General features: G+C 42.9%; 1 protein-coding gene across 8 annotated transcripts in view; it reads right to left on the bottom strand.

Moving 5' to 3' along the window:
- si:dkey-174m14.3 (brain-enriched guanylate kinase-associated protein) overlaps positions 1–12,805 on the bottom strand; it is a 34,173-nt gene extending 21,368 nt beyond the window's left edge. Inside the window, exons 1-4 of one of the 8 annotated variants that reach the window (XM_029733284.1) lie at positions 12,602–12,805; positions 10,680–10,712; positions 1,273–1,434; positions 941–1,007 (exon numbers count right to left, since the gene is read on the bottom strand). In XM_029733284.1, the coding sequence (XP_029589144.1) occupies positions 941–1,007; positions 1,273–1,434; positions 10,680–10,712; positions 12,602–12,615 (276 nt within the window). In that variant the 5' untranslated portion in view covers positions 12,616–12,805. Of the gene's footprint in view, positions 1–940; positions 1,008–1,272; positions 1,435–4,634; positions 4,856–4,962; positions 5,221–10,679; positions 10,716–11,974; positions 12,278–12,601 lie in introns of those variants that run through there. The other 7 variants (XM_029733280.1, XM_029733278.1, XM_029733283.1 and 4 more) reach the window with 7 other exon arrangements.
- Positions 12,806–13,829: the final 1,024 nt, after the last annotated feature.

The following is a 13,829-nucleotide window of genomic DNA, read 5'->3' on the forward strand; positions in this document are numbered from 1 at the left end:
TCAGAGTTAATGCCTAAACCTAACCTTAAATACCTCGACATTTTACGTTTGGAACAACTTCAAAATCGAATTCTGACAAGAGACAGTGAGAGCTGGTTTTGCTATCAGCCTGCAACATCTTAACGTTACAAACTCTTTGTGATCATGATGATCTTTTCCTTGACAAATTCAGAGAGGGGACATATTCAGCTGTCTATTCGTAGTGAGGAAGAAGACACATGATGATCATACAATGCTGGGATGGCAGGCTGGTTAATTGTATGCTTCCTTTAGAAAAGCTGCATCCGACAAAAGATGTGAGTCGCAGGGCTAGCCCAGAACAATAGGCTCACTATCATCCTGCCATAGGAAGGAGGACAAGCTATTGTAATAGGCTGTAATTAACGTCAGTGGTACCAACAGCTAGTGTATTCATATTCAAATCCACTGCTCAGTGCTTTTCACTAACTTTTCTAAAGAGTAAAGACCACTGCTTGCTTAGACACGTGTGCGTGTACACACACACACACACACACACACACACACACACACACACACACACACACACACACACACACACACACACACACACACACACACACACACACACACACACACATACACACACACACACACACATATACAAGTGTACACAAATATGCATGCACTTCCGCGCATGCGTTCTCTCTCACATACGCACTCACACACGTAAGCATGCAGACACACACCTACAGGTATACACAAACATGCATGCACGTATGCACGTATGCACGTGCGCACACACACACACACACACACACACACACACACACACGCACACCCATGCAAGCACGCATGCATGCACACACGCACACACACACACACACACACACACACACACACACACACACACACACACACACACACACACACACACACACACACACACACACACACACACACACGCGCACACTTCACTTACATTTCTATGGATCTTATCCTCCAGGTCCTGGTTGATCCTCTGCAGTGCTGAGTAGCTGCTTTGTATTCTACCAGGAGACACACAATGACACCGGCTTACCAACTCACACTATTAATAATTGAACAATTTCTGCACCCATTGGATTAATGATGTCTCTGCTATGTATCCGTCATGATAATGTACCACCGTGTTAGTTTTAAGGCTTTACCCTTAAGAGGTATTCAAAGACTTCTTGTGAATGTGACTATAACATGGGGCATATTTCCCGAGAGATGAACACACAAATCAATGCAATGAGATCCATGAGGGTGTGGTTTTGCGGTTTGGCATACCTGCGTAGTTTGTCTGTGAACTTGTCGAGTTCCTCCTGGGCGCGACGTAGCTCTGTCTCCAGGTACTGGCGCGTGGAGTCAAACTCGCTCTCTAGCAGCTCCAGCTTGTGGGTGGTGTAGGACAGACGCTTCCGGAGGTCCTCCTTCTGCTCCTGCAAAGAGCTGCGAGGGACACAAACACACACCAGGCATCATAGTTGAAGTCGAATATTACAAGGGGTATACTTCATGTTATGTTATATGCACATACTGTATATTTTATGATACATTGAGTATAAATAAGATATAATGGGAGTCGTGTGGGATGATTCATGAACAACATGCATCATACAGTGGTGATGTATAAATGAGGAGTAAGCCCATTAAAAAGCAAAAAGGATATATATCTTATGTGTAAAGGAGACACATGAATAATACATATGAGACTCCACATTATGATTCTATATGCAGCTAAGGTAAAGTATATTAAGGTTTGGATGCCTTTGGCTTCCCAATAACATTCTGCTCTAATGCCTAATAATCTACAACCTCGCTGCATAGCACAGAACACCACCGTCATCAGCCAGAGTGGTTACAGTGACCTACAGGATCACTTTCAACTAAGGCTTCGTCCCAACTGGAACCCTATTCCCTACGTAGTGCACTACTTCTGGCCAGAGGGCTCTGATCAAAGTCGTTCATTCTCTGGAATGGAATGGTTGTGTTCTGTATATTTGACTGTGATATGTGGTTGTCTCACCTAGCCATCTTAAGATGAATGAACTGACTGTAAGTTGCTCTGGATAAGAGCATCTGCTAAATGACGAAAATGTCCTAAGTAAATATTTTACATTCATATCTCATATTACTGTGTTGATTATTTTTGGGGGGTAAAAAAATATATATATTGATGTCACAAATGTTTGCACTGTTTTTTGTAGTTAAGTTGTAGTTATTTACCATATATAGTGTTTTGCAAAAAAACATGACTATTTGTCTCTCTGAAATAAAACCAGTGATAGACTTCAAACAAATACAGTGAAGTCTGAAATTACTGACACCCATAAAGATGAACAATAATGACCGTATAAAATAAATAATTCAAATATTGAACAATATTGTATGCTCAAACAATTTGGGAAAATATATGATTTTATACTAATACAATTGCTCAGAGAAAGATACAGGAATGGTAAATAATGTATTGTGAATCATTAATAATGATGAGTGAGAAAGTTACAGAGGTCAAAGATCACACCCCCAAGACACACTAACCTCCCCTGTTATTGGTAATGGTGAGAGGTTAGCATGTCAGGGGGGTATGATCTTTGACCCTCTGTAACTTTCTAGCTCATCATTATTCATGATTCATTCAGGGTTATCGGTAATCATGGTAGCATCCACATTAATGTAGAAGTGTTTAGAAACATATTCTATTCTCATTCATAATAAAAGTGACTCCAAAATGACACAATACATAATTTACCTTTCATTTCTATTGGGCACAAAATAATTTGAAACACAACTAAAACGAACTGCAAATGCATCCAACAAGTTTGTAGAGTCACAAGCTTGATCTAGTGATTGCGTGCTAGGAATATGGGACCAAATCCTACACTTTAGACTACTTTATTTCTAAGAATCTCTACGGATGTCAATAATTTTGACCCGTCACTTTTTGAGAAAAAATTATCTCTTTCTCTGAGCAATTGTAGTAGTATAAAATATTATAATTTCCCAATTTTTTGGAGTTTACAATATAGCTCAGCATTTTAATTATGTATTTTATAAAGTCATTATTTATCAAAGGTGTCAATAATTTCAGACCTCACTGTGCATGTTCGTTATTGAACAACCTCATGCCATGATTAGATAGTGAAAAATCACACCAATTTCTTTCATAAGTTCTTTATACAATAAAAGCTAAATTACCAACATTTCTGATAAGGAATATATAGCGTTTTGGAATTCAACTTTTCCAATGTGGCTCTATGAACTGTAATCTATCACAGGAATATATGTTGATGGCTCAGATTCACGGAATAGTGATCTCCAATGTGTAATTCACTGAGACAGCACCCTGTGGACTATTTATAGAGCCTCGGCACTACCTGGGATTCAATGTTATAAAGGGTAAGTGTGAGAGGTAAAAGGAAATGTATCCCTCCCCCTTTTGATGGATCTGAGTGTCCATGGCAGGCTAATGGGCCTGTATTGATGGACAGATGGAGGAAGGATGGTAATGACTATCTGTCGGGAGATCACAGATAACGGAGAGTGAGAGAGAAAGCGAGAGTGAGAGAGAAAACGAGAGAGAGAGAGAGAGAGAGAGAGAGAGAGAGAGAGAGCAAGCGGTGAGAGATGTGGTCACCCCGCTCTCATCCCTCTATCTATTTAACAAGATCATAGGAGGGAGAGGTTGCGGGTACAGACCAAGATAATGTAAGAGGATGAAAATGAAGACGTTTCCTTTCAACAGTGAAGTCCCTAAATTAAAGGGTGATACAATTTTCATTTAAATGTTTTTTTTTTCAATCACGGAGACGTCAGTATCTTTAATTAAAATGAGTAAAGTGACTGTGTAAATTACATAAATTCACACGACCAATGCAATCACATAAACAAAAAAAACCGCTCCAATCTACATTCCAAACACACAGACACACACACTACTACAGCACACACACACAAAAAACACAACCACCAAAGCCAGATGATACACATGCAAAAAAGCTCTATAGCTTCAAATTCCCATTAAGGCAAGCAGAGCGTGCACTTAACACATGAGAGAAAACTAAGCTATTGGTTCGGGAAATAAAAACAAAAGTCAGTGGACTGATAATACCATTATTCACTCCTAATTGCCTAAAGTGTTGAATATTAATCATTTCCAGACAATGCTCCGGACACCATTGCACTTGCTCCAAGTCTCACACCTAATGGTTTCTGACTAAATGGAATAACACAACCCTAATATTTGAATAGCATCCCATTCTCAAGTCAATGCTTACTCCAATGTGTTTTTGGCACTGTTTGAATGCTTTTCATGCCATAACAACCCCCCCCCCCCTTTGCAAGGTACTTGCAACACGATACATGGCACAACACAGGTGTTTGTTACTTGACAAGAGCATGAGCTTATAACGCCAATCACACATTAGTGACCTCTGGAAATGGCCACTGAGTCACACGGTAATGAGTGCTGTCATTTCAGTGGCAGTCGGCGATGAGAGAACGATGAGGCGGGATAATGACTCTGTTTTGGAGGAAGAACACTTGAGTTGTTCACCACCACTTGACAAAGATGGGGGGGATGGAAGGACCCCAGTGGGCAGATGGAGGGATGGAGGGATGGAGGGATGTTCTGCAGCATTCTCTCTTACCTCTTTTTCTGATGTTTACTGCCATTTCGGGAAACTTTTAGGGCCGTTTTTCCGACATATATCTTTTTCATGGTTTGTCTGCTGTGTTCGCTCCCTCTCATGTGCGTTTTTTGTTTCGAATCGTCGGAGGGAGTGGGGCCTATTTTTCTCGTCGGAGGGGGTTCAGTTAAGTTTGCCCTGTTGAGTGAGTTGTCTGAGTGAGTTTTCTACCTCTGTTGTTCCTGTCAACAGAGCAAAGAGACAGTTCAGCAGCCATTAAAAACCACAACAGTGATTAGACCGAATCATCCAAACAAATTCATTTCTCAAGTGTACGTGCAGTGCATACTGGGAGAAACGGACACATCTTCACTTCTTCACTCTCTAGCATTAAAGCACTATGACAGGGGTAATGGACTTGCTCCGGCAGGGCCCACTTCTGTAAATATTTCTGCTCCCGTCTCGAATGGGTCCACAGCACAGGTGCAGCTGTCATCAGGCAGACAAATTGTGCGGGTGATGAGAGGAGACAGACTTCGGCTTGATCAAAGCACCTCCGGGTTTAGAATAAGATGGACTCTCAAGCCGTGAACACAGCGAAGCTCAAACACAGCCACAGTGATGGAGGGCAAGAGTGGGCCTTATAAACGTCATACTAAGGCTGTCACATAGATGCATACACATACACGCACGTGTGTACATACAAACATACCCACAGATGCACGAACACACACAGATACTGTCATTGAGAGATCATTTGTTATGCCCCTTGAGTTGAGGTGAGTCAGGGAGACATGCATTCCTCCAGATGGTGACAGCTCACCCTCACGACTGGGGCCTTATCAACTCCAGCTGCTCCCCTCTGAGTCATCACACACAATGTGTGTGTGTGGGTGTGTGTGTGCGTGCGTACACGCGCGTGTGTCTCTGTGTGTTTGCGTGTGCACATACATTTGTGTGCATGTGTCTTTGTGTGTGTGTGCATTTCTTAATGTGTGTGTGTGTGTGTGTTTCCTAGTGTGTGTATCTCACCAAGACTCCCACTAAATCTAAGCCTCCCTGGGAGAGAAATTAACAATGTTTTCTAGCTGGGAGGTAACGCACAACTTTCACTGACACACGCACACATTTCTCTTGGTGTCAAACTCCCTCACTAAGTCTCCTCTGAATGCCCTTTCTGACCCAATCCTCTCATATCAGAGAAAACATACACTGTTCTCGATTCAGATGGAGCTGCATCTGCCTCCCACTCATGTGCCATGCTGACATTTCAGAGGAGGGCTGAAAATGAAGGTATTGAGAGCAGCGAGAGGAGGAGGGGGTGATGAGGGGATGAGGTAGGAGGGAAGAGAGAGAGCAGGGGCTGCAGGGAAGGAGAGGGCCTGCTTTTCAGATCTGCCATCCTGCAGTAAAGAGGGAGACGGAGTGGAGAGAGAGAGAGAAAGAGAGAGAGGTGATGAGAGAACGAATAAATGAGAAAGACAGAGAAAAAGAGAGAAAGAACGAAAGGGAGCGATGAAAAGAGAACCAAGCACGGCTCCCATCACTCTGTCTCTCCCTGCACTCGTCTACCCCGGTAGACCGATTAGCTGGCAGGAAAGCCCTGATCGCAGGCCCAGACTCAGCATTAAAGCGGAAGCCCTGAGTGGCTGCCTGGCTGACTCATGTGGCTTGCCTTTGGACAGCCAGAGTATCTGCCCTAACCACACAGCCACGGCTCTACTCTATGTCACAGCCAGACCACCATGGAGCCAAAGCTCTATTCGGTCCCGCAGGAGGTAGACAATCTGCAGGATCTGCCATGAGGGGTTTCCTTAACACGTGACTTGACCAGTTAAAGCAGGGCTCCAGGACCTACAACCAAGGGCCAAGACTCTTTCCTGCCCACATATCCAAAAATGTGGGCACAATCAGAATGTGGACAAGATCAGGACAAAGGACGCATGTTAGAACCAGGTATAAATGGGGCTGTAGTTTCCATTTCCAAGCCACCACATCCTACTACTCCTTACCAACAGCATTGGGCTAATTACTGGGAGAAGGGATTTCATGCAGTGTTGATGGCACTTAGCTAGGAGAAGGGGTTATAATCAAGCCACAGATCCTGGGAGGAATTTGAGATCAGCGAAATGTCGAAAACCTGATGGAACCAATGTCGGAAAAACGATAACAAGCAAAAAAACAACACGAGCAAGTGTGCTTATGTAACCGATGTGAAATGGCTAGTTATAGTTAGCGGTGTAGCGCGCTAATAGCGTTTCAATCGGGTGACGTCACTCGCTCTGAGACCTGAAGTAGTTGTTCCCCGCAGCTTTTGTGGTGCGGTGGGTAACGATGCTTCGTGGGGTGTCAGTTGTTGATGTGTGCAGAGGGTCCCTGGTTCAAGGCGAGGAGAGGGACGGAAGCTATACTGTTACACTTACACACCCAAAATGGAAAACAACACACACACACACACACAGAGAAAACAACACACACACAACGGACGGAAAACAACACACAAACACATGCTGTTCCGAAATCAAAACAGCCTCTGCCCGCAGGCATATAAAACATGTTATGGTGCCAAGCAACCCTACAGGGAATTCTCCATTCTCCTGGAATTTGATTTGTTTTCCCAAAGTTACACTTAAACTGAGATGTAGAACTTTTCTGGCAGAGTAACACTGAGTCACAGATTGTAAAAACAGGTCATTTTTTTCAAAAGGAGAACGTGTTATGGTTGACTTTGTCACACGTTATGAAAGCCAAAAATTCTATAATTAATTCAAAATATTCAATACTTGGACAGACTGAGACAAACAGTTCAGAAAATCTGGTTCAAGTCAAACACAATACAACATACTCACACAGAGAGACCAGGCCTGCACAACACATTGTTTGTAACTGTAGCTCAAATGGACAGGGAGTGATTAGGCACATTGCTCGGAGGCCTGTGTGTTTATGTGTGTGTGTACGTGCGTGCGTGCGTGCGTGTGTGCGTGTGTGCGTACTGTATGTTCACGTGTCCACACACAGGATACTGTAGGCCCCAAAAGAAAAGACAGCTTAGGAAAAAGAGGATACCTCCATAACAAGTCGTCATCCTAACCCAGGAACAAAGGATGTTAGTTTTTCCGTACACATTAAACCTAGTCCAGTACAAAACAGCTATTTCAATGGAAATTCTCCATGGAGCAGGATTTCTAATCCAAGACTAGGCTTAATCTGAGTTTGGGAAACCAGGCCGTTGTTTGAATAACAATACAAAGAAAATACATGTAAAAAACAAGAGGATCAACATCTTCTTCGCAACCTATGTGTAGGCCTACATTATTAGTGAGCCTACCCTTTCCTCAAATACGCCAGCATCCCACAGTTTTAACCCATGAGAGAGAGCGAGGACCAACCGGTGACAGGTCTGTCTTCTAACGCACTGAGGCATGTTTGAGAAGCTCATTAGCGAATAGCCATCTAGCCCAGTCCAGTCCGTGAGACTGAGTCTCTACCTAACTCACTAATTCTGCATTCAACACTGCAAGCTCCTCACTCCTACATCTGCCATCTGTCGATAAAATGTGCATCTACTACGTCCGGCTGAGGCCAAAATACATACAGGAAATTAGAGACAGAATGAGGACACACAGTGGAGAGATTTCAACACATTTCATCATTTTTTGGCTGGGAGACTGGGGTCACTGGCACAGTAGCACTGAGTGAGGCACTCTGGGGGTTGGAGTCAAATCTGTCTGTAAATCTACTTTTTTCCTCTTTGCCCTGCTACTCTGTCTCTCTCTGGGCCTATGTGGCACTGATATGAGTCAGAAACACTTGTTAAGTGTAAATAGGATAATTTTGGTCATAAAGTCAGTCTCGTCTAAAACGGAGATTTGTGAAATGATAGGAAAAAACATTATGTCATGGAATGAAGGGTACCGTAACAGTTCTGTGCAGGTTGATGTTTATTGTTATGAGTCTTGTCTTGGAGGTATAACAGAGTGATTTCCCATTGGGTAGGCCAGCTGCAAAGAAAACATTTGCTATTTATGGTCTTAATGTAAGGTTAGGGTTAGGTATTAGGGTTAGCAGTGTGATTAAGGTTAGGGATAGGTTCAAAATCAGATTTTATAACTTTGTGGCTGTGCCACCGAGTGACCAGTCTGTAGAGCTGCCTCCAGAACAACATTAATGATGAAAAATACTAACCTGTGATTTCTGTGGGTTTATTTTAATCCTGCCCACATGCCCACACCTGGCAGCACCCAAGTAATCATCAATTCGGAGCACAGCTGCACGAGACCTGATCGTAATGCCAACGCTGAATTTGGTTTGACATTCAATATCTCTATGGGGGTAGTTAGGGACCATCAGTAAATTACACAATGTACATGGGACAATATTTTAAAAGGTCCATAGCTCCAAATTCCAATCACTTAAAAACCTCAAACACAGGGCCGTAACTACAAGGTCCGGACCTTATAAACGTAAAAAATATATATTTTCTACACACTAAAGAAAATCTACTACTTACTTAAGAATTATATTTATTTTAAGCAAATGGGAATACCTAGTCAGTTATACAACAGAATGCATTCAACTGAAATGCATCTTGCACATTTAACCCAACCCCTATGAATCAGAGAGGTACAGGGGGCTGCCATAATCCACATCACACCCAGGGAACAGTGGGTTAACTGCCTTGCTCAGGAGTAGAACGACATATTTTTACCTTGTCAGCTCGGGGATTCGATCCAGCAACCTCGCGGTTACTGACCCAATGCTCTAACCACTAGGCTACCTGGTTAGTCAGGTTGGATGGGTGGGCATATAACACAAATGTCTACCAATTTGTAACCTATCATATGTTTTGCAAATTCGTAACATATTGTACGAATTGTAATTCGTAACATATCATACAAAATGGATGATAGACTTCCACTAATTAATACATATCAGACCAAACGTAACATATCATACTAATTGGAGTGTCCCGGATTTACTTTTACTATGTTACGTCTTCCACTGAGTCCAGGTTGTTTTAGCAGCACATCCACCACTCTCTCAAACGGCTAACTCCGCATTCTCGTGGCTCAGGCTGAGGGCCTGAGACATGAAATGAACTACCCCAGCTCGAAGTAGGCTCAAGTAGGTAACTAGAGATGCTGCGGACAGTGTCTTTGTGAGATGCTGGACAAAAGGCCATTTTAAAACCATCTTGAGACTCCTGCCATGTCTACAGACATCCCCAAACAAACAAAAACACAACGCTCTAAGAGTGGGCGCACAACTGGTAAATAGTCATTTATAGATACAGTCAGTCAGGTGACTAGCTACTGGCAGAGACTTCTATTGCAGTAACGTTGAAGGACTCTGGCTGGTATTACTTAGCCAGCTAATTGTATGTGGAGGTGTATTTTACAATTGTTTAATAAATTCAATCAATCAATCAATATAACATTGAAGTAAGACGCTAATGTTAAACTATATGCAGTCATTGCGTTAAACAGAGCCTACCTCAGCAGGAGCGGGGGGAAAAAGCTACTAAATTCTCATAATACATTTTGGATTCCAGAGAGTAGGCTACTGGCGAGACAGTGGTGAGGCTGAGGCAGGATGCAATGCATGCAGGAGGAAGCAGAGGAGACAAAGAGAGAGAAAGAGAGAGAGAGACAGAAAGAGAGACAGAAAGAGAGCAAGAAAGAGCGAGAAAGCAAGCAGGGAGATGGTCACTAACAATTACCACAGCCACAAAGTCCTAGTTATGGCTAAACCCCACCTATTTTTACAATTCCTCTTTTTGAAATTGGATTTTAAACCTAACCTTAACCACGCTGCACGTTTTTTTCCTAACCCTAACCTTAATTGAAGACCAAAAAGCACATTTTGGTTTTCATAAATGTTTTTGATATATAGCCAATGTTGACTTTGCGGCTTTGGGAACTAGTGACAACCGGTACCCTGAGAAAATCTGTACTATTCTTATCAAACAAGTTAGGAAGTTAGTCAATTAAGATACGATTCAATATGAACATCTCCGCATCCCTATAGGTCTACATTAAAATGCAATCAACATGCAAACAACCATACCGTTCTAAAAATGTCAAATCAGGAAGTGCAGCCCTTTAAAGATAGGGGAGAAAAAAGAGAGGATAAGGCCACAATCCCTGCTCCTGATTACGAAATGTTTCTTTATGTCAATCATGTGTTGTGAAGCCAAAGACGAGAATAGAGTAGAACCTTATCGTCCAATGTAATGTAGATTTGGCACTTGTGATGTTGTACTGTATAATTCAAGTGCCAAACAGTTAGCGGCTAACACTGGTCACAGAGGTGACGATAATCAATACTGTTGGGCTGTTGGTGAAACAGTCCATCAAATTCATTTACCCTCCCTGGTGTTTTGAAAAGCAATTTAACCTCGTAAATCTTCAAAATCTTGACACAGTATATTACAGCCTAGGTATATAGAACTACGTGTTGCAGCCAATCAACCAAAACAAAAGAGAAGACTCTAGCTGATCTGATGGAAATGTATTGAAGATGTTGCATTAAAAACTATATAATTGAGGGAGGAACAATAACATTTTAGAGAGGTAATCAAATTTAACCGTACTAATCTAACAACATGAGAGGTTTATGATGAATGTTCATAGGATAAGAATACTTTTAGCTAGGTATCACTATCAATCAATTCATTAAATGTATTTTTCACAAAAGTGCTTTACAGATACAGAGCCAGAACCCCAAAAGAGCAAGCAGTGGTTGGGAAAAACTCCCTAGGAGGCAGGAGCCTAGGAAGAAACCTAGAGAGGAACCAGGCTATATAGCTCTTGTTCTCCCTCTAAATGACAGTGCACTGAAAAAAAATGATTTGTGTCTTCCCTGAAACCACAAGAGACTTCCCGGAACAATATTAGAATATCAGAGTGCTAAAACATCAAAGACACATCCTAGTTCACGCAACAAACCTTTAAGCGCCTTATTAGCAAACCTTTTAGCCAAGCCTTTTCTCTCGCTTTCAGAGGAGGACAGTAGGATGTGTCTGCTGTGTATTGTTTAAATACAATATACGCCACTTCTTATTTTACATGTTCACTGTGTTGAACAATAAGCCAGAAAAACAATCGGGAGTATAACTGTACCAGAGTAAATGCATATAAGTGAAGCTACATGCTCTAATGAGGCATTCTAATAGTATCCTTAACAAATCATGAACTGTATGATCGTTGCAAATGCTACTCAAGCTCTAAGCTACACCGATGTGAAGCAAACTGAAACTGCGCAAACGTACAGTACCAATAAATCACACACGGACAGACACACACATCATGCCAACCCCAGATCCCAAATCAAAGACGTTCCCTCCGTTGAAGAAGCAGTACCTTCCGCTGGTGCTCACACAGAGCCTCATTGTGAATCGCTGGTGCTGGTGATGATGACACAGAAACCTGGCTGCCTGCTGCCTTCTGCCTCCGCTCCTCGCTGTATGTGTGAGGGGAGCAGTGCTGAGGGTTTGTGTGTGTGTGTGTGTGTGTATTTGTGTGTGTGTATATGTGTGTGTGTGTGTGTGTGTGTGTGTGTGTGTGTGTGTGTGCTAGGGCTTCTGGTGAAAGCCCTGCTGTGTGATCCAGAGCTGGCTTACTCAACTCTGATAAGCGTGGAGAAACCCCCAGTTGCGGAGGAGAGGAGAAGTGGAGAGAGGGTGGAGAGAGGGAGGAGAAAGAGAGAGAAAATAGAGGGATAGAGAAAGAGAGAGAGCGAGAGAGAGAGAGAGAGAGAGAGAGAATAGAGGGATAGAGAAAGGAGAGAGAGAGAGAGAGGGAGGGAATATAAAGTGATAGAGACTAAATGAGAGAAAAAGAGTCAAAGCTAGAAAGAAAGAGAGAGAGGGAGAGAGAGAGAGAGAGGGAGACAGAGAGAGATGGATCTGAGGGGGCTGCTTCGTGCTTCGCAGGCAGGCAGGGATAGAGGCAGTCAGGGAAGAACAGAGAAAGAGAGCGTCATTTTACCTTATGGTGTTCATCTGCTCATCAGGAACCTACAAGGATATCACAGGAGATTAGATGAACGGACGGGTCCATTGGCCCCGTAGACTACTGCCAAAAGCATTGCTAGTCGCAGTAGAGTAGCAACACACTCAATCACACACACACACATTTCATTTCACACTCGCACTCTCCGTTTCCATCTCTGCTCTCTCGCCCTCACTCACTCCTGCTCTCTCTCTCTTTGGTTTTCTAAATTCTCTCTCTCCTTTCCTATCTCTCTTTCTCTCGCTATAGCTCATGCAGAGAGCACGTCAGGCTATATCTGCATTTAGCAAAGGTGTGAAGAGAACAATCCTGTCATATTAAGAGGGAGAGGGAGAGAGAGAGAGAGAGAGAGAGAGAGAAAGAGAGAGAGAGAGAGACTGCAGATACATAGCACCCCCCCCCCCCCCAATAGATGCTGGCAGTGACTCAATATCTGTAATGAGCTGAAGGGAAAAGAGAGAGAGCGAACAAAGATATAAAGAAAGAGAGGGGAGAGAGAGAGAGGAAAGAGGGAGAGAGAGAGGTGGAGGGAAACAGGTGGCCCCATCTGTTGAATTTCACATGTTATGTCACCAGGCGGTGGGGAGGAATGAAACGCTCATCTCCACAGCAAGCTGGTTGGATTCTCTAGGGGGAAACCCCCCCTCTCTCTTTCTCTCTCTTTTTCTTTCTACCTATCCCATCTCCATCCGCCCCTCTCTCTCTATCCCCCTCTTTCCCTCTCTCTCTCCCTCCCCCCCTCTCTCTCCATATATCTCTCTCTCTCTCCTCTTTCCTTCTCCCCCTGTCTCTCTCTCTCCCCTCTTCCCTCTCTCAATCTCTCTCTCCTTCTCTCTCTCACCCCTTATACATTATGTATCAGGTGAGATCATGCTATACAAGGAATTTTCATCTCCATTCAGATTTAGAGTTCAGTGCTAACCAAGTGGCAGGGACATTCAGCGATATTTTATTGAGCTATCTCATGAATAATAGTAGAACTTCGTTGTCTATTGTTTTCAATGAGGAAAAAAGATAGTTTAATACACCACGTAATAAAAACGAGGGTGTATTCATTGAAATATACTGAACTAGACAGTTCACACAATACCATTTATAATGTAGTTATATATGTATCTAACCCGAATAGAAAGAGTGGGAGGCCCCGGTGCACAACTGAGCAAGAGGACAAGTACATTAGACTATCTAGTTTGTGCGCTATGTA

The sequence above is a fragment of the Salmo trutta genome, chromosome 35, assembly GCF_901001165.1.
Source record: "Salmo trutta chromosome 35, fSalTru1.1, whole genome shotgun sequence".
NCBI lineage: Eukaryota > Metazoa > Chordata > Actinopteri > Salmoniformes > Salmonidae > Salmo > Salmo trutta.